Consider the following 20,761-nt stretch of genomic DNA (forward strand, 5'->3'; position numbering starts at 1 on the left):
GTTTATAAGTGAAATCGCCAATTTTTCAATCAAATTGATTGTCTACTTCTAGTCTACTGTAGAGAACTTAGTGTTGATTTTATAAAATCATGTTTATATAATGGCTTGAATTAGCTTAAAATGCAAAAGTCAAGTATCATGGTTCAGTTGGTCTCTAAGCAGAAACATTTATTTCGAACACGTCTCTGTCTTATCAAAAAAAAAAAAAAAAAAAAAACTACTGTTGATTTTTATATGCCGGCCCCTTTTGCTTGTGCGGTGATAAAAATGTCTTAAATGCACATGTGATGTTAGGCTTTATAAGGATGTTAACTTTGGTTAAAATAAGACTATTTTTTTTTTTAATCGGATTTTTTTGCTTATCAATTTTCGATATCAGTAGCATTCCTATACAAAACCTATATGAGAATGCTACCAGACACATTTGTATGACATTAAAAAAAAGCATAGGTCCAGCCGTTTAGGAGTCTATAGGAAATGAACTCACGCGGAAAATGTGCGTTTTATGTATAAGTAGTGTTTAAAAAGCCATATGGACAATCACTTAGAAAGGAGCACTTGCTCACAAGTGAAGATGTTTTGCAAATTCAGTGCTTCAAACTGCTCAGCTCTTTAAATTACGAATTGCAAATATTAGGATTCTGTTTGATATTTAATTCATTTATTATGCCTTTTATTAATCAATTAATATGGTTATCCGATGTTGCCCGGGAATATCTCTCTCTTTCTCTTTCTCTCTCTCACTTTCTCTTTCTCTGCTTCCCTTTTTCCCCCTCTCCTCTCTGCTCAACCCACCTACATTTCTCTATCCTCTCTCTGGAAATTTGAAAAAAAAAAAATAAAATCGCTGATGGATTATTACACGTCTCCCATATTTGTAGATTTTAAACTTTAAATAATTTAGATAATTTTTTTTCTTAACCTTTTGTCCTTCCCGCTTCCAACAGCCGATCCACTCTTGTTAATTTAATTCAATATTTAATTAGGCTTTTTCTTATATCAATGATTTCTGTCAAGATCATAAGAGATCCTCTCACCTTAATAAATCCAAGACATTCACTTGAGATTGTGTTTCGCTTTTCTTTTTTTTTTCGACAACAGCTTTGCCTCTTCACATGTGATGCAACCTGATGTGTCCTCGCATCTTAATAGAACGTTATGTCCGTCTGTCAGACGATCAGTCTTTCTGTCTGTCACGATTTAAAGTGAAATAAAATAGTCATCGCTTAGCAACGAGGAGACTGAACGGACGTACCTTATTATACATGCATTCATGCACAAGGATAGACCACTGTGACGATGGGATAGGGTATGGAGCTTGGTAGACAGTACGGGACCTATTAGATTATTAATATTTATTTTGTTCAACTCTAGTGAGACCACCCTCCCAGGCTTTGCCCTTCTTTAGGAAGGGTTAGTTTATAGCTAAAACCATCCAAAACCAAACTCCTATCCTTACATCATCAACGCTCTGATCCCCAGCTAGCATCAATTGTGATGGATGCCTCTCGTCTGGGTGAGGCCCCGTGTTTTGACAAGCTTCTGGGTTTGACCTTTACTCCTGATCTGAAAAGGAACACGTACATCAAGTCTGTTGCCAAGGTCGCTGGAAAGATGGTGGGATCCTTCTACCGCTCCAGAAGATATCTTACTACTGATGCAATTCTCTATCTATATAAAAGCCAAGTACGTCCAAGGATGGAATACTGTTGCCATATCTGGGCAGGAGCTGCTAAAAACAGCCTATCCTGCCTTGACAGAGTACAAAATAGACTTCGTGGCTTAGTGAGGGATGCCCTTTTCTCTACCCTGCAACCTCTCTCCCACAGAAGAGACGTTGCGAGCCTATCCTTGTTTTATCGTTATTTCCATGGCAGGTGCTCGTCTGAACTCCAATCTCTGGTCCCCCCTCGCCAATCTTTCATGAAAAACACCCGTCTAGCTGAATCCACTGTCAAAAGTTTCCACCACTCTTTATCTGTGCCTAAATCAAAACGCGGATTCCATGAACAAAGCTTCTTTCTTAGAACTGCACGCCTGTGGAACTCTGTTCCTTCTGCCTGCTTCCCACCGGACGACAACTTGGATGTGTTCAAGTCCAACGTTAACAAATTCCTAATGAACCGCCCCCTTAAGTAAACACTTCATCAAATCTCCACACTAAGGTAATGTACTTGCAATAACCCTTATCCCTGAGTGGCTTCCGGGCCTTGATAAGTGGTGATCACTGTGTAAAAAAAAAAAAAAAAAAAAAACTGCCTGAGGTACTCTCACCGGAAAATGGCAAGCATAAGACAGCAACGGAAATGCTATTTTAAACTTAAGTGTGAGAAACTAACGGAAATGCTATTTTAAAGTGAAGGGTGACAGACCAAAAGAAAATGCTATTTCGAACACAAGTGTGACAGACCTACTGTTAGAACCTCTTATGCTCGGACGCTTCTAAAATACGTCCATTCAATCAACACGTGTTTGTAGTGGTTTAAATTTTTCGTTTCAAACAGGACCATACAAACAGACAAAACCTTTTCTGGGAATGCAAGGACGCGCATGCAAACAGAAACTCCGTTCCATCCCCCCCCCCCCCCCAAATTCTGTACCCTGAAATTATCAAATGAATGGACAGTTTTTAAAGTGCAGTCCAAGCTGATACTGATTTACGAAAACATGGTATCAATCTTAATTTTCGGCAGAAAGATAGGGTTTAATTACAATGTCGGGTTGTTAAATCATCTACTTTGGCTAATTAGAATTTCGTGTTTTTTCTTTTTTTTTTTTTTTAGTTTTATCAGCATGGCTTGCAGAAATTCCACCTTAATTAAAAGAGCCAGTTTTAAATGTTATAATTTCGTCAGCAAACAAACTCAACGTTGCCCGGGAGCAAAATGCACTTTAATTATTTTATTTAAATGTATCAAGGTTTCGCGTTTATTGTTTGACTACAGAAACACCACAATGAATTACATTCATAAAATAACTTTCAGTTTTGAAATTCAGAAGAAATATTCAATTAGACGCTTTTTCGTTACAATAGTGAAATTTGAAAATCGAAATATTGAATTTCAAGTAAAACCATGACTCGTCACGCGAAGACGGAAAAGAAAGTGGAGGTATGTGTAAAGGTGTGGGTTGAGAAAAAAAAATGGGGGGGGGTGCTGCTACACCCATTGCCAAACTGGAAGTGGCGTAGGTTTAAATTAAGGCTAGACAATCGAAAAGAGGCGATGACTTTCAAAAATATCGGCGAACAAAGCGAACCCTCCCTGTAGAAAAGTGCCCAGTTGAGGGTGAAGGAATTATTGTTTTTGGCTAATTTTTCGATATTTGTCGTCCAAAGGGTCGAGCTTCAAAATGATACCGATCTTGTGAAAATCCGTCGCCTCCGTCGAAAGTTTTGTAATGTATACATACATTTAAACAGATTTTTGCCCTTTATGTTATAGATGGATCTCTTGTAACCTGTGGTTGTTTAATATCCCAAATATTTTTCTTGGTCAATATTGATTCTATAGTAGTTTGGTGCTTTGCTAAAGGCCCATAAGTTGCTGCCATTTGTTCCTGGATTGTCTGCCCCTGAATATTCATTATGTTTCCTTTTCTTATCTGCAACTTTTGCTTCTTCTGGCTGAACTTTCCTAAGATGGTTTAACATAATAGAAATTGTACAAGTTTTGCTGATTTGCCATCCCTTGACATGATAGTTTGGCATAACTTGCAGGCAGGTGTATTCTTATTCTTGGGATTGACATCAAAATACTTCCAGCAGAAACTGGTTGCCACAATGGTTGATGGTTGTTGTCAATATTTAACAAATTTTTACATATTTTAATTACTTATGTCTGATATCTAATTAGTAGGACTAGGACAACAGCATATTCTTTTCATTATTTTGCCTCTCGAGTGTGTATCCGTTGATATCTTATATGCTTTTATATAGAGTGACATGGTTCTTGGTTGATTAACCGTGTCTAACTGTGTCAGGTATATACTCGAGAGTAAAAAAAATGAAAAGAATATGCTGTTTTCATAGCTTTACTAATTAGTAATAGATCTCAATAAATATGCATTATCTACACCAGAAAAATAAAAATATATATGCCATAGTACCTATTTACTATGCCTCCCCACAGGACAGAGTTAGACACCAGGGTCGTTTTTTAATGTAGAGAAAAGGTACAAAAATAAAAAATTGTCTCAGTCGTGAAGGATTTCTCCTCCACTGAAAGAGAACGAGAAATGAAGTGTCGCATCTGAAGAACAGATACTACACTTTGATCTTGGCCAAACCAAAACTGAGGAATCATGCATAGTCCCCTGTGCGTGTACAGTGAAAGAGGCATAAAAAAATGTGACTAAGTTCAGCATTGCCCCCCCCCCCCTCCATTTACGTCAAATCCTTGTGAAAATGAACAAACGGTGCAGTTTTAGGTCTTAACATATGTAAATTTGAGTTCTGCACCATGCAAAAAAAAAGAAATGACTAAGTCCATTATTTGCCCCCCCCCCCGCCCCAATTTGAGTTCAGCACTATGCAAAACTGCCAAATAGACATACACAGAAAATTTTGGACAAACATGGTAAAATAGTCCCAAAACTTGAGTGTTTTTATTAGTCCTAAAAGAGCCCCTGGGGCACACCCAAGAGTTATCGTGAAATATAGACAAACAAAATTATATAGAAATCAGTTAGTTACAACTTTTAAGAAAGTTTTATAAAAATCCAAGCATCAATTTTTTTTTAATAAGTACAAAAGCGTCAATTTAGCCATTTTAACCCAAAAGGCACATCCACGGAGGCAACCGGAGTTTTCCCGGAAAGTCTGTTCTGTTACTCTTTTACTCATATCATGTTTAATGTTTGTGCAAAATTAAAAAAAATTCCAAGGTGTAGTTATTTAGAAAAGTGCGGATTGCCGAATGAACAAACAGACAAGGGTGAATTTACAGGTTCACCCTACTTTTGTTGGGGGGACCAAAAATAATAAATATTCGTACAAACTCCTTGCCAACTCCTAACTTCAATCTTCACCGACTCTCTCTCTCTCTCTCTCTCTCAACTGTCCAAAAAAGAAGACTGCCCTGTGCGTTCCTCTTCACAGCAATCGTTATTCTTATATGCAAATTAATGCCACATGTATATTAATAAACTGTTTATAGACGAAAGTTTTTCTTTTCTCTTTCCTTTCTTGATTCCGTCACCCGACAGGATAGACAGAGGTGCTGCCACTTGTGTAAGTCACGTTTTGCATTATTTTTGCCACAATTCCAAACTATTGTCCTGGGTCATTTGCTTCCAACAAATTCTCTTTTTTATTGTTATGAGTCACTTCCTCACGCCCCCCGAAGGAGGACGTCCATAGTATGGCATTATAAAATGACTTAACTTTTGTGATTCCAAAAAAAGTCATTATTATAATCGATCAGAAGAGCTTGTAGTCAGATGGAGCAAAATATGAACTCTAAGGTGGAGGTGTCAAACTTTCAAATCATCTAATTCTTCAATCTTGTTGCTAGTACACAGGTCTGCATGAAGAGCCAGCAATTTGTTGCCCCTCCCCCCGATAAATTTGAAGGAACAAGAATTTTTCTGAATTAAACCTGAAGCAGTGGTATTTGGACCAAACCCAAACATTTCAGTTCGTTGTCAGAATATTGTGGACAGTGATGGTGTTATTTTGAAGAATATGTTGTCTTTGAATAAATTCTTGCATACAAAATCATTATTTTAACAGCGTAAAACCTTTTTCCCCAACCTCGTAAGATTAAATATGAACCATTTTAAAGCAATTCAATGTGCCAATTGTCACGACCCGAAACCCCACACCCCCACTCGCCGATTGTACAGAGTAGCCAAGAAATCAATGAGAAATTTTTAATTTGAATAGATTCTATATTTTTTTTATGGTACCTTAATTTTAACATGATATGGCGAAGACAAATGGATATTTGTGTGCAGAAAGAAACAAAATTGAATTCATTTATTTTTATGGTGTAAATGTTGGAAAGAATAAGGAGAAGACTCGGAAACAATAAAATGAAAAATATATTAAACAGAAAATACAGAAACGATGTTAGATGAGAGGGAACTCCGTTCAACTGAAGGACAACGTAAAGTTACGACTGTCTCTCTCTCTAAGCCTTGGGTTCAGACTGCTAAAAAGCAGAACCTGGACACCGGAAGTGACGTCAGGAATTGTCCATTGTCAGAATCTGTAGGGATGTCATCTCAAAAATTTATAAAATATAACATCTTTGAATGATTTCCATTTTTAGTGTGCTAGCAACATTTTTCTTGGAGGGGGGTATTTAAAAGAAAAAGTTTACACTGTCAAACTTGAAATTCTACTAGAATTGAAGAAGAACATTAGGAATGGATTCATAGAATAAAATCGTAATCGAGTGATCCTGCAATCCGTCATGAATGATGTTCTGGAAATGGCACGAATTTGTGAAGTTGAAAATCGAAACCATTTAAAAGTTATTTTCCATCAATAAATGCTTTCTTCATTAAACGACCGGACATTGCCGGGTGGGCAGTTAGTCACGTATATACGTGACAAACTGGCCACCCAGCATTGTCCGGTCGTACAATATGCTTAGACATGATATTTTAATTTATGCAGATTGCGTATGTATTATTTTAGAATCAATTATTTGCTGATTATTATATATTACAAGGAATAATTTAAAAAAAAAAAATAATGATAATGTCGTTCATCAAATTCCATCTGTGTTTGTTTACAATATCACATCAGCTGATATTTGGACTTGACGATCTTAAACGATCTTTATTTTCATATAGGCAAAAAAAAAACAAAACAAGAATATTCACAGGGAGATATCTTGCATTATACCGGCCAATGTAAGGTCAAATATTCCCCTGTAAATATTCTTTTTTATCTATAATAGAAGACCATCTTTTTTAAAGATCGGATGAATTTCTGCACAAAACATATCTAAGAACACTGCCAGACATATAAATTACCTTTGTGTGAAATTTGCAAAGAATAGGCCCAGCTGTTTCGGAACCTATGAGGAAGGAACCCTCACGCATATGGACGCGCACACAAAGTGACTTTTATATAATAGCATAGATAGAGATTATTGTCGAGGGCTGGACACACGTATGTTCAATTTTATTATTCTTTATTAAATGCTGTCATAAATGTCTATCTGAGACAAACTAACTGAAGAGGCCCTTACAGCTCAACAGATCAACCAATTCGTTTAATTAGCAGTTTTCAATCAGAGCATCTCAATCGGAGCATGGAAGTTACGGAAGTGGTAAAAATATAATTACAACAATCAAGATTAGAACAACACACATTGTTCAGAGATAAAATAATGTACAAGTGGCATTCCATAAGTAATGCCTCCAATTTTTTTTTATTCTGCCTGAATGAACCAGAAAAGATTGTAAATAGTATTGCTATGACTAAACTTATGCATTCATGACCGAGAAAGTTTCATCTCTCTGTTGCAGATATTGAGGGTGGGAGAGCAATCCCAGTCATAGACGTTCATCAGAAGCAGAGATGCATCATTGAATTTCTGACAAAAGCACATTGAGAATGATAGTGACTATGTAGAAAAATAAATGCTGGAGCACAAAAGGTAGCTCGTTTTAATGGCACAACTCTCGTCTTTGTAGCTCTTCAACCTTTTGAGTTAAAAAAAAAAATTAAAAAAAAAAAATTAAAAAAAAAAAAGAAAAAAAAAGGGAGGTTTTACTTTTGGAACAAACTTGCATATGACAAGATATGCTCCAGACGCCCACTAATTGCCATTGTTCATTACTGGCAAAAGTGCATTGAGAATGGTGGTGACTATGTAGAAAAATAAATTCTGGAGCAAAAAATGGTTGCTCGCTTTAATGGTGCCACTCCCGTCTTCGTAACTCTACAACTTTTTGATTAGGAAAATAAAAGAAAAAGAAAAAAAGAAAAGGAAGAAAAAAAAAAGAAAAAAAAAGAGGCGTAACTTTTGGAACGACCCTTGTAATAGAGTTTTAGTTTTATTAGCAGTTGTGGAATGCTGTGAAAAAAGGCCAGAAAGTTATGATATTTACAAATTTATTGGCCATTTTAGCGGCTGTTACTGTCCAATCTGATAGAGAGAGAGAGAGAGAGAGAGAGAGAGAGAGAGAGAGAGAATAGAAAATCAATTGTCTGGCTGTATTTTTCACAGAATGGCCAAAGTTCATTTTGGCCTGATAAGTGGACAGCTCTTATCGGACTAGCATGTCCATGTTGAGAGAAGGGGTAGAAGAGTGAGGCGCGAGTGTGTGTCCAAAGTAAGTACTGTCTTTTACATTTCCAAAGCTTATGAGTGGAAGTGCAAAAAAGTCAGTGACTCTTTAAAATCTGTAAACTACTTGACAGTATAAGATATAGCAAACGCACTCACACACTCACTCTCATACATATATATCTATAATATACAGCAGAACGCCTGTGTATGTGTGTGTGGTCACGAATAGGCTCCTATATGGTTGACTATTATAAAAAAAACTGATCACATATAATGATAGAAGATGTATCGAGACACAGGAATGGGTATATTTGATCATTCATTAAAATTGTGGGGACTGCGTTCGCGCCTGGTCCACAAAGTATGGAAAAAAACTAAAAAAGAAAACGTTTACAAGTGTTTTTGATATAGATGTACATACTACTTTGATAAGTATGTTTTAACTTAAATAGGGATGGTATAATAAAATTGTGGGGTCTGCGTTCGCGCCTAACCTCCATAGAATGGAAATAGGCACAAACTTTAATAAAGATTTTTCATATCTATCTGCGTAAGTATACTTTGATAATTATGTTTCAGTTTGAAGAAATATGGTATAATAAAATTATGGGGTGTTCGTTTGCACCTGACCCCCATAGAATGGAAATATGTCACAAAGTTTAACAAGGTTTTTTTAATATAGATCCACAGAATATTGTGATAAGTGTTTCAGTGTGAGCAGGTATGGTATAATAAATTATGAGGTTTATCTATTTTATTTTATTTTATTTTCACCATATTATGCTTTGGTTTTGATATCTCCAACTTCCTTTTCATAACCTATCATACTTTCATAAATCAGAGTCCATTTTGTGTAGGGTACTTTTGCTAGTATATATATATATATATATATATATATATATATATATATAGTTAGCATTCCAAAACCAGAAGATGTATTTGCACTCATAGTATTGAATTCATATTTTTTTTTATTTATCTTACACATGTTTCGTTGAATAACATGTTTCACCAAATAACTCACCAGAGACAGATACGCGTCCCTCGTAAAAAAAAAAAAAAAAAAAAAAAAAAAAAACACTTGGAGAAATCTGTTTTTTCCCCTTGGAATTAAAAAAGGATGTGGTGAAGAAAAAAACGTTGATATTATTGAATAGAGATATTTGAAATTCGCAAAATCATCAGAATTAAAGAAAACTCTTATTTATTGTAGTGTTTATAGGCATCTTTCTGAAAAAAAAAAACAACAACTGAATTCAAAGCATATATATATATATATATATATATATATATATATATATATATATATATATATATATGAGAAAAAAAATAAAACTAAGCTGAAATTTGCAATCAAATTTATTGTTCATCATCAATATAATGAAGAAGTAAAAGTTAAGTTTACAAATAAATATTTATTTTTGAGTATCCTGTCCAACAATAAATTCTTGTAAATTATAATTTACAATCTTAAATTGTGTTCATATATATATATATATATATATATATACACACACAATATATCACAAAAGTATGTTACTCTCATTTCTGCAGATATTTAAATATATCTTGTCACGGTTTAAAAATCACCGCCTCCGTTTTTCCTTTCTTTCTTCGCTCCAGCTGTTCTCTTCGCCTTCCCTTACCTTAAACAAAGGACGTGATTGGCTAACGTGAACTAACGTATGAACAATACCCGGGTTCAGTGAATGCATACACCTTCCCTTTCTTTTTATCATCAATTTCGCTACGCACGTCGGAATTCAAATATATCAAACAAAACAGGCAATTGACTTTTTTACTTTTTAGACGAAATTAATTTAAATGGAATCATCAAACTCAAGCTAGATTTGATTGCATAAATTTCGTCTAGAATTAATTAGAGTTGCTTGTTTGTCTTATTGGGAGCGACACCACTAACAATGCTGGCCAAATGAATACAACCAGCCTTGGCCCAACCAGGCAGTTTCGCCTGTTCCCTGCGGGGGCTGAGCATGAATCTCAAAAGATCATATGTGGGGGCAACCCCACATATAAGACCATTGCCCTTGTGGCAATCAGTTATTGGTCAATGTAGAGGAAGCCCTTCATACCAATTGTCACTATCCAGATCCCCTACTCCCCGGGGAGTTGGTCCCCTTTTCCCCTTTACTCTCCACATTAAAAAACGGCCTTGTGCCTAATTTGCTCAGTGGGGAAGGAAATAAATCTAGGCAGTTTCGGCCGGGGAATAGGAGGAGGCTCTCAAAAGGGCGACGCTGACGCTACCAGTCATGTCGACCGAACTCACCAGCCGAAGGATTCCCAGTGACACCAGCCATCTCAGCAGCAGTTCAAACAGCCCTTATCAGGCTAAACAACTAGCCCTTATCAGGCCTACTAAGTTTTTCTACTAATGCGACTCACTACTGCTTGCCTCCTGAGACCCACCAGCAGTGAACTTCACTCCCAGTCTCCAGTGCTTCCAGCTCACTCCAGTGGCTTCCTGCTCATTCCTGCAGCCTTCCAGCCCTTGGTGTCTCCAGCTTGCTCCAGTGCCACCAGCTTCCTCCTGCAGCTTTCCTGCAACCTCGCTCCTCTGGCCTGCAACCTCGCTTGCACCTTGCTTCTCTAGCCTGCGACCTCACCTCGTTCGCACCTTGTTCCTCCGGTTTGCAACCTCACTTGCACCTGGCTCCCTACCAACCGTCTGTTCCTTAACACTGATCCTCCATTCTCAGTGTCGCCTGTTCCTTAACACTGACCCCCACGTTCTCAGTATCCACCGTCCGTTCTGGATCGCCCTGATGTTCAGCCAATCGTTCCAGACCCAGTGAGCAACCTTGAACCACGTTACGTCTAGAGTACCTGTTCCAGACCTCCAGACTTAGCCTCCGGTGACGTGCAACCTTCCAGGCAAACAGCATTCAGATCATACGATTTTTTGCTTCCTTTGCAAATGAAGTTTGAAATAGCTTTTTAATCAGTCTGTCATGCTAAAATTTGAAATAATATTTTAATCGGTCTGTTATGCTAAAGTTTGAAATGTCATTTTAATCAGTCTGTCATGCTAAAGTTTGAAATAGCATTTTAATCGGTCTTTCATGCTAAAGTTTAAAATAGCATTTTAATTGGTCTGTCATGCTAAAGTTTGAAATAGCATTTTAATCGGTCTATCATGTTTCTATTTATCGTTATCTCCTGGCAGGGAGATTTGATAAAAGAAGAGAAGTGAGAGCTACAAAGCTGGTGAAAGTGAACCCAATGTCCCCTTTTCTATTCATCTCTTTTTTGAACCCGACTCTAAAATTCGAAAGTTATGAAATGTAGATATTATAGTGATTCACTTTACATAAATAAGCGAAAATCATACAAAGACAGGAGAAGGGGTTGAAATGGACCAGATGGCGAGGTACATCCAAAACATCCATACATTTTGTCTCCATTATTAGTCAATGGACTTTTTCAGAACTCCGTTCAAGAACAAATAAACTTACCAGTGGTGATGGTGACCATGGTTGGGTTCCCTAGTCCTCCAGTGCTTGTGGATGCTGAGATTGACACATTATAGCGAGAATGCGGAAGGAGACTGGTCAGTAACGTAGTGAGGTTAGAGGTGACCAAACTGCCAGAGCTCTGTAATGCTTCAGAGCTGCTGGACGTGGCAGTGCTCTGTCTGGCTTTATCTGAAGGTAGAAATAAAAAAAAAAAACAAATAACAAAGTTAAGAAAGAAAATAAATAAAAATAACATATTTCAATCTATTATATATAAAGGTTGTTGGACATTCATGACGGAAACTTGGTGGATAACTCAGGCATAGTCTGAGGTTTATTTGTACCAAAATTTGGATTGCAGAAAGGATTGTGAATTTTATCAATGATTGTGTAGATAAGGATGTTTTTTTTTTCGGGGGGGGGGGAGGTCCAGCCTACCCCAAACGGCCAACGGCCATAGCAGTACTCTCTCTTGTTTCATCTGCAAACGGGGTCCCCGTCTTCAAGGAAAAGATTTACTTTCCCCATGACTAATGTTTGTTCAATTTTTTCTTTTAAATCCAATATGCAAATTGATGAACGGATGAACAATTTGGGATAATTTTACCCTATAATGCTCCCCAAGGAGACAACCAGACTTATCCCGGAAAATCCGTTCTGGCAAAAATTTACTTTCACCATGACTAATGTTTGTGCAAAATTTTTAAAAAAGTCCAAGAGAAAAGTATGAACAAACGAACAGACGAACAAGAGTGGATTACTAGGTGTAATCCCTCTTTTGTCGGGGGGGGGGGGGCCAACAAAGATGAAGAAAACAACAAAGTTCCAAAAAATATATATATCTGTGACATACCTATGAATACTTTTCAAATTTAAACATGGGTGGATGGAAAAATATTTTTAAATATCTGTGACAGACAAACAAATACTTTAAAATCTGAAGTATCATGGGTGAACGAGAGACATTTCTGAAATAACCTTCGATTCTGCAACCCTGGTTGTTAATACCAACTGTCCTGTACTGACGTGAGAGTAGTTTTTATTGGTGTTTTATACAGAAACTAGCAGGTCAGGTCACCCGGCATGGTCCAATCGTAAAATATGCTTAAATATGATATTTCAATTCATGCCAATTTCTTATTTATTATTATAGAACCAATTCTCTATTGATTATTATATTGTACCCAATATATAGTAATTATTTCAAAAGTTTAAAAATATGATTTGAGTACCATCAGTTAGAATTGGAAGCAAAATATTTAGATCTCCAGCGGTATTTGCTATCATCTGATATAAGACACATGAATTTCAAAACTTTATTAATTAATGCAGTTAAATGTATAAATGTATATTTGCGCATGCATAGAGGATACACAGTAAGTCGACTACCAAGTTCCAAATTTTATCTCTCATCAGCTCCTTTTTTCTTACTAAAAAACAAATCGAATTTGTTCTACAGGTCCAAATACTCTATATGTCAAGTTTCAAGGCTGTAGATCAAAAATTGACAAAATAGTTTGGTAGATACCGTTTCTACTCAAACAAGATTACTTTTATTCACTTTTATAATATACTAGCAGTTCAGCCTGGCTTTGCTCGGGCACTATGTACTGTTCATAACTTTATATGCATATATTAAAAAGTTTGAATATATATATATATATATATATATATATATTAAAATGTTTGACTCGAGTTCAGGTAACCTACATCTAAAATTTCAAGTGTTTAGACCCAAAATTGGGGGAGGAGTTTGATAGTGTCTTCAAATGTCAACTGTTTCAATTTTGACCCCATGGCAGCCAAACTTTCGCCCAAAAACTGATTAAAAAGCTTGCTGCATGCCTGAATACCCTTTATTAAAATTTCAAATGTTTATACCCAAAATTGGCTGAATAGTTTGCTAGAAACAACAAAGGTAAAATCTTTTGAACTTTGAACTAGCAGCCAAATTTTCGGCCAAAAACCGATTAAAAAGTTTGCCCTATGTCTGAATACACTTTATGTTAAATTTCAAATGTTTAGACCAAAAATTGGCTGAGTAATTTGGTAGAAACCACAGAGGTCAATTTAAAAAAAAAAAAAAATTTGACCCCAATTATGACCGCTTAACATTTGTTTTGGGTTCAAATCAAATTATAAAGTTAGATCCATGTCCAAGTAACCTACATCTAAAATTTCAAGTGTTTAGACCCAAAATTGGCGGAGGAGTTTGGTAGAGTTTTCAAAGGTCAAATCGTCGATTTAAATCTCAATACCCCTTATGTAAAATCTCAAGTCTGTACACTGAAAATTGACAGAGTAGTTTAGTAGGGAAATATACACACAGAATTTCATTTTTATAGACATATAGATATACAGATGAACTGAACAGCACAGACATACAACATAAAAAATCCATCAAACAAAAGATTTTCTTTCTGGTTTCATTTTCAGAAATCAAGGGCCCCCTTTCCTAGGGGCTAACATTCGATCTCTTTGTGAGATACATGAATATTTAGTTATTCCATTAAATTCTCTGTTACCCTTCAAAAGTTAAAAACATTAACTTTCCCCTCCCCAATTCACCATTTAATTATATTATAGTATATCTTCCTTGTAGTCTGTTGGTCTAGCTGGATTCCAGAATTAGAATTAATCTAGTCTGGTGCAGTATCCAGCTCAGTTGTTACTGTAGGCAACATCACTTGAAGAATGTGCCCCATTTCTCAAATAAGCCATACCGAGAAGATTTTATTTGAGAAGCAAATACTATGGGATTTTAAAAATGTAGTCACGGTTTATTGTAAGGAAGAGTACCTTATACCAAATTGTTCTGGCAAACCCCTATACAGAGAGATTCTAGACAATTAAGGCATTTAGTAGTCATTCAAGCTCTCTCTGCACCAAACAAAAGACTTGTAATTTTTTTTTTTTTTTTTTTTTTTTTTTTTTTTTTTTTACAAGGAAGTCACCACTTATCAAGGCCCGGATGCCACTCCAGGATAAGGGTTATTGCGTGTCGAGTAATCAATGGGATAATATCGTAGGAATCGTTAGTAATGGAGATCTGATAAAGTGGCTTACTAAAGTGGGCAGTTTATCAGGAATTTGTTTATGTTGGACTTGAAGAAATCCAAGTTGTAGCCAGGTGGGAAACAGGCAAACGGAAGAGAGTTCCACAAGCGTGCACTTCTAAGAAAGAAGCTTTGTTCATGGAATCTACGTTTTATATTTTGGCACAGATAAAGAGTGGGGAAAATTACTGACAGTGGTTTCAGCTAGACTGGTGCTTTTCGTGAAAGATTGGCGAGGGGGGACCAGAGATTGGGGCTCAGACGAGCACTTGCCATGGAAATAACGATAAAACAAAGACAAGCTCGCAACGTCCCTTCTGTGGGAGAGAGGTTGCAGGGAAGAGAAAAGGGCATCCTCCACTAGGCTACAAAGTCTATTTTGTACTCTGTCAAGGCAGGATAGGCTGTTATTAGCAGCTCCTGTCCAGATATGGCAGCAGTACTCAATCCTTTGACTGTAATAAAATAAATGTGTATTTTGAGGTGTTACGTAAATACTGATTTTTTTTTGTATCATTATTTGGATTAATCGGACTACTTTTCTCATCTTGCGTGTTTTGACAGGTATATCTTGTGGAACTTGGAAATTTTCTCTTGAACTCAGGAACCTTTATTTAATCTCCCGGGGGGGGGGAGTAGCATGCTCTCGTTCTAACAACTGTTAGAATGTTAACAAATTCCTAATGAACCGCCCCCTTAAGTAAACATTTCAGCAAATCTCCTCACTAACATAATGTACTTGCAATAACCCTTATCCCTGAGTGGCTTCCGGGCCTTGATAAGTGGTGATCACTGTGTAAAAAAACAAAAAAACAAACAAACTGTGACTGAATAGAAGTCTTACGTAATTCATAATTGTATTTTTTAGCATGACCTCGCATTGAGGATTGAACCTTCAACCTCCAGAAAAGTGTTGCTTCGAACTGAATTTTAATCAATACTTTATCCGTTGTGTCACGTTTAGCTTACGATTGACTTTTTCCTTTGATGTTACTGCTTCAGCTATGAAGACATGTTTGCTGAAAGGCTACAAATTAAAACATGAACCAATAGCTATTACGTTACGCATGTATATTCGTAAATCCGTCAACCTTCACCTGGCAAATTCTATTTGTTTATTTTTCACACTTTTGCACCGATTTTCCCCGACTAAAACCCAACTATAAAGTTTTGCATGAGTTTGAATACCCTATACATTAAGTTTTATGTCCGTAGATGAAAAACTGACAGAGGCAGGCAAATTTTTAAAAATAAACATATATATAGGCAGACATAAATATATATAGAAAGAGGGTTGTGTTTATTATAACGTTTAATTAAAATTAAACAAACGACTTTTTATAAATTTTTATGTTTGCAAATTTATTTTATTGCTTATAAATAAAATTAAAAAAACACAATACACACACACGATATGATTTGGGAATCTTAGGTAGGACCCCCTCCCCCCGGTGTACTTGAGATATTGTGGTGAATGAGAACTTTAGCTAGGATTAAACAGATTAAATTAACAAATGACACAGTGACGAAGGTGACTATAGACTCCCCCCTCTCCCCCAATTATTGAGTGGCCTTGTGCCTAATTGTTTGTTTATTTTTGTTTTGTTTGTAAATTTTCAGAGTGAATAAAAAATATATGACTCAAAGTGTAGTATCTGTTCTGATGCTACTTTTAGGTTAATTTGTCCTTCGTCAATGGAAGGGACCCCCCCCCCTCTCTATACTGAGATAATTATTATTTTCGGTCCCTACCAGAGTGCCCCTTTTGCCCTTCTTTTTGGGAGCTGTTTTTTACCGACATTAAAAACGACCTTGTGTCACATCTTGCTTTCCTGGGGAAGCAAATGAATACCAGTAGAAAAAAGGATTTTAATATGAATATCAATATACAAAGATCCAAATTTATAGGAATATATATATATATATATATATATATATATATATATATATATATATATATATATATATATATATATATATATATATATTTCAAGGGTATGAGGATTTTCTGAAGCATAAAAACTTTTTTTTTTTTTTTTTTTATATATTTTAAGCGAAGGATCCTTCGCCTTTGATCACAAAAAAAAAAAAAAAAAAAAAAAAAAACGTAGCGAAATAAAATGAATGACGTTGAAAAAACTGGAAATTTGTATTTTGGACAGTGTTCATTCCTCGCAACAATGTTCGAAAGAATTCACGTGAATTATTTTTACCGTTTGTGGAAGATGAATGCTGTATTGTTTTATTTTTTTGAAATTTGCAATACATTAGCGTTTATTTCAATATATATATCCCCCCCCCCCCCAAACTCCGTCCTTGATGGAGGGGGGACTAAAACTTGCTGCTATGGTTTTAAATGATCTGAAATAACTGCAAGGGGAGACTTGGTTCCAAATATTTCTCATACGTCATATCTCCCCTCCTCTGGAAATAGGGTACAATTATGAATATCTCCAGTATCAAATAATTCTTATACATTATCAAATTCACTTCATGTTTGAAAACCAAAGACGGGAAATATAACATGAGAAATATTTGGAATCCAGTCTCCCCTTGCTGTAATTTCAGATCCTTTGAAACCACAGTCTCCGCTTCATTAAAGTCAGAGATTTTGGGTAAATATCAGATATTTTGTAATTCATATGCAAAGCTAGGAAAACAATGACTATGATTGAAACATTTTATGGCTTTAAAAAGGTGCCAGAAATAGGCTCTGGATGATGGAAGATCCCCTTAATGTGCGACCTTAAGGGTAAATGTCACATAGCCCACTACACAATTCTAGTCATTACCTTTCCAATAAGCCTTCATTTGTTAAATTCTGATCAATAGTTTCTGAGATTTGGAACTTATAAAATTGCCAAAAAAAAAGTGGTGTGTGTGTCCATATATATATATATTAGTGGCCTAGCAAGGCCACAGGGGGAGACAACCAAGCAAAAAAAAAAAAAAAAATATACAGTAAAATTCATCCCACAGCAGCAAAACTAAAGTTGGCTTACTAGACACTATATATAAAAATGTATGCTAATATGGGCATATTTTATTGGTTTGAAAATATAGGTTCTTTTTAACCAATTGTCATAAAATTTTGACCATAGAATAGTATTTTAATATTCTAAGAGCCTGCAAATTTTCATGTTGTTTCGCCCCATAGAACCAAAGATATGAGCATTTGAATATTCAATTTGGCGTCGAGTCTAAATAAATCCATATATTGATATACCAATTGGGCAATTTCATAAGTTTGAAATCTCGGCAACTTCTGATCAGAATTTAACAAATGAAGGCTCGTTGGAAAGATAATGACCTGAATTGTGTAGTAGGCTCTGCGATATTTGCCCTTACCGTTTCAAGAACTGAGGGATCAATTTTCTATATTAATTTAAGGTAACATGAGCACCCACTTTATGGCCACTTTGGCTATAAAGTCGATGTCCATTTTATGTTAAATTAATATAGAAAAGTGATCCCAACTTCATAATTTTTTCATATCTTGGAGATTACTCGTTTCCTGGGATTTTTACTGTTATTTTCCTTTTCAGCACTCTCTAGAATCTTTAATGGTGGTAATCTATCGATCCAGTAGATATCTCACTACTGATGCAATTCTCTATCTATATAAGAGCCAGGTACATCCAAGGATGGAATACTGTTGCCACATCTGGACAGCAGCTGCTAGAAAGGACTTGTCCTGCCTTGATAGAGTTCAAAATAGACTTCGTAGCCTCGTAGGAGATGTCCTTTTCTCTTCCCTGCAACCTCTTTTTCACAGAAGAGATGTTGCGAGTTTGCTTTATCGTTATTTTCATGGAAAGTGTTTGACTGAGCTTCAGTCTATGGTCCCCTCTTGCCAAACTTTCACAAGAAACACTCATCTAGCTGAAAACATTATCAATAATCCCCCTCACTCTTTATCTGGACCTAAACCTAGATTCCATGAACAAAACTTCTTTCTTAGAACGGCACACCTGTGGAATTGTCTTCTGTTTTCCTGCTTTCCGGCTGACTACAATATGGTTGTCTTCAAGTCTAACGTAAACAAGTTCTTGATGAGACATTCCATATAAGTTAACAAATTTACCGAATTGATTACTATATTATCCAATTTCTACTGTACACTCTTTAACCCATATCCTCGAGTGGCCTCTTGGCCTTGATAATGTGATGATGCCTGTGTAAGAAAAAAAAAATTTTTTTAATGATTTTTCGTGGGTGGAAAGATACTGTACCTTTCAATCATAGTCATTTGTTTTCCTGGTTTTGCATATGAATTACAAAATATCTAATATTTCCCCAAAACCTCTATCCTTGATGGACGGAAGACTAAAATTTGTTGCTATAGTTTCAAATGATCTGAAATAACAGCAAGGGAAGACTTGATTCCAAATATTTCTCATATTTGATCTCCCCTCTTTGGTTTTCATACATAAAGTAAATTTCACAGTCTGGAAAAATTATTTGATACTGGAGCTATTCACAATTGTACCCTATTTCCAAAATAGGGGATATATAACATATGAGAAATATTTGGAATCAAGTCTCCTCTTGTTATTTCAGATCATTTGAATCCATAGCAGCAAATTTTTGTCTCCTCCATCAACGTCAGAGGTTTTGGGGAAATCTATATATCTATCAAAGTGAAAATTTCTGTGTGTGTGTCTGTGCACATTTCCCTACCAAATAACTGTAAATTTTCGGTCTTCAGACTCGAGATTTGACATAAGGGGTATTGAGATTTGGGAAAGTCTTTTTAATTGGTTTTCGGACAGAAATTTGGCTGTCAAGTCAAAGTTAAAAAAATTTGACTTTTGCAGTCTAGTAAACTATTCAGCCAATTTTGGGTCTAAATGTTTGAAATTTTGCATAAAAGATATTTAGACATGCAGCGAGCTTTTTAATCAGTTTTTGGGCGAAAATTTGGCTGCCAAGAGGTCAAAGTTGAAAAAGTTGACCTTTGCAGACTCAACCAAACTCCTCCGCTAATTTTGTGTTCAAACACTTGAAATTTTAGATGTAGTTTACCTGGACATGAGTTTTTAATATATATATATAAGTGCACATAAAGTTATGAACAGTACATAGGGCCCGAGTAAAGCCCAGTTAAACTGCTAGTATATATATATATATATATATATATATATATATATATATATATATATACTTGCAGAGCTAACCGGTATTACAAAATCCATTAAAAAAAAAAAAAAAAAAAAAAAAAAAAAATGAAGCAAGAATCACAAGATCAGGTTTATTGTCAAACACCTTGGTTAAAATTATTAATTATTAGAACAAATTTCGCACCACAAAGTATATTATCAAAATGCAAGAGACTCAATAAAATGCAATGCAAGAGACTTCAATAAAGTAATAAGATTTCAATTATCCGGCATAGCAATAAGTAATAAATAAATTAAAAAATATTAGAAATGCCTATATATATATATATATATATATATATATATATATAAAAATATGTCTGCCTTTTTCAATTTTTTTCATTTTATATTTTATCATCTACTGTTGTTGCAGACAAGCAAAAAAAAAAAAAAATCTCTCGGACATTCTTTCGACATTCGTAGAAAATTCAATTAAACTTTATTTGTTCAACCTATTTGAACTGATTTTCTGTTCATCGCTCAGCAAATAGAAAAGATGCAAAACATGATCTCAAATTCAAAGTTTCAATTTAGTTGCGTTTTGTCTGCAAATTCATGACTAATTATCCTCATCCTGTTTTTATCTGGGAAACAAGTGGTAATGCGAATAATTGATTGCCTGCTCTAGTCGGGATCCCACCACAGTGTACGGGGAGGAAACTTCACATGCCTTACCGAAGTGACCTAGTTTATAATACACTGTAGTCTACATTGCACTGTAGAGAACTTAGCATTGATTTTAGAAAATTATCCATGTTGCGACGGTTATTATACGTTGGCTATGACAGATCCCATAAATTTGATTAGAAGGCTCTTAGTGC

At 35.5% G+C, this 20,761-nt stretch overlaps 1 protein-coding gene across 1 annotated transcript in view; it reads right to left on the reverse strand.

The window, feature by feature from the left end:
* The window catches only part of LOC145254833 (neuronal cell adhesion molecule-like), an 898,760-nt gene that overhangs the window by 154,760 nt on the left and 723,239 nt on the right, over positions 1-20,761 (reverse strand). Inside the window, exon 22 of the mRNA XM_080113668.1 lies at positions 11,726-11,914. Within this exon, the coding sequence (XP_079969794.1) occupies positions 11,726-11,914 (189 nt within the window). The remainder of the gene's footprint in view (positions 1-11,725; positions 11,915-20,761) is intronic.

Source organism: Euprymna scolopes, chromosome 30, assembly GCF_053919585.1.
Source record: "Euprymna scolopes isolate OS-2025 chromosome 30, ASM5391958v1, whole genome shotgun sequence".
Classification (NCBI taxonomy): Eukaryota; Metazoa; Mollusca; class Cephalopoda; order Sepiida; family Sepiolidae; genus Euprymna; species Euprymna scolopes.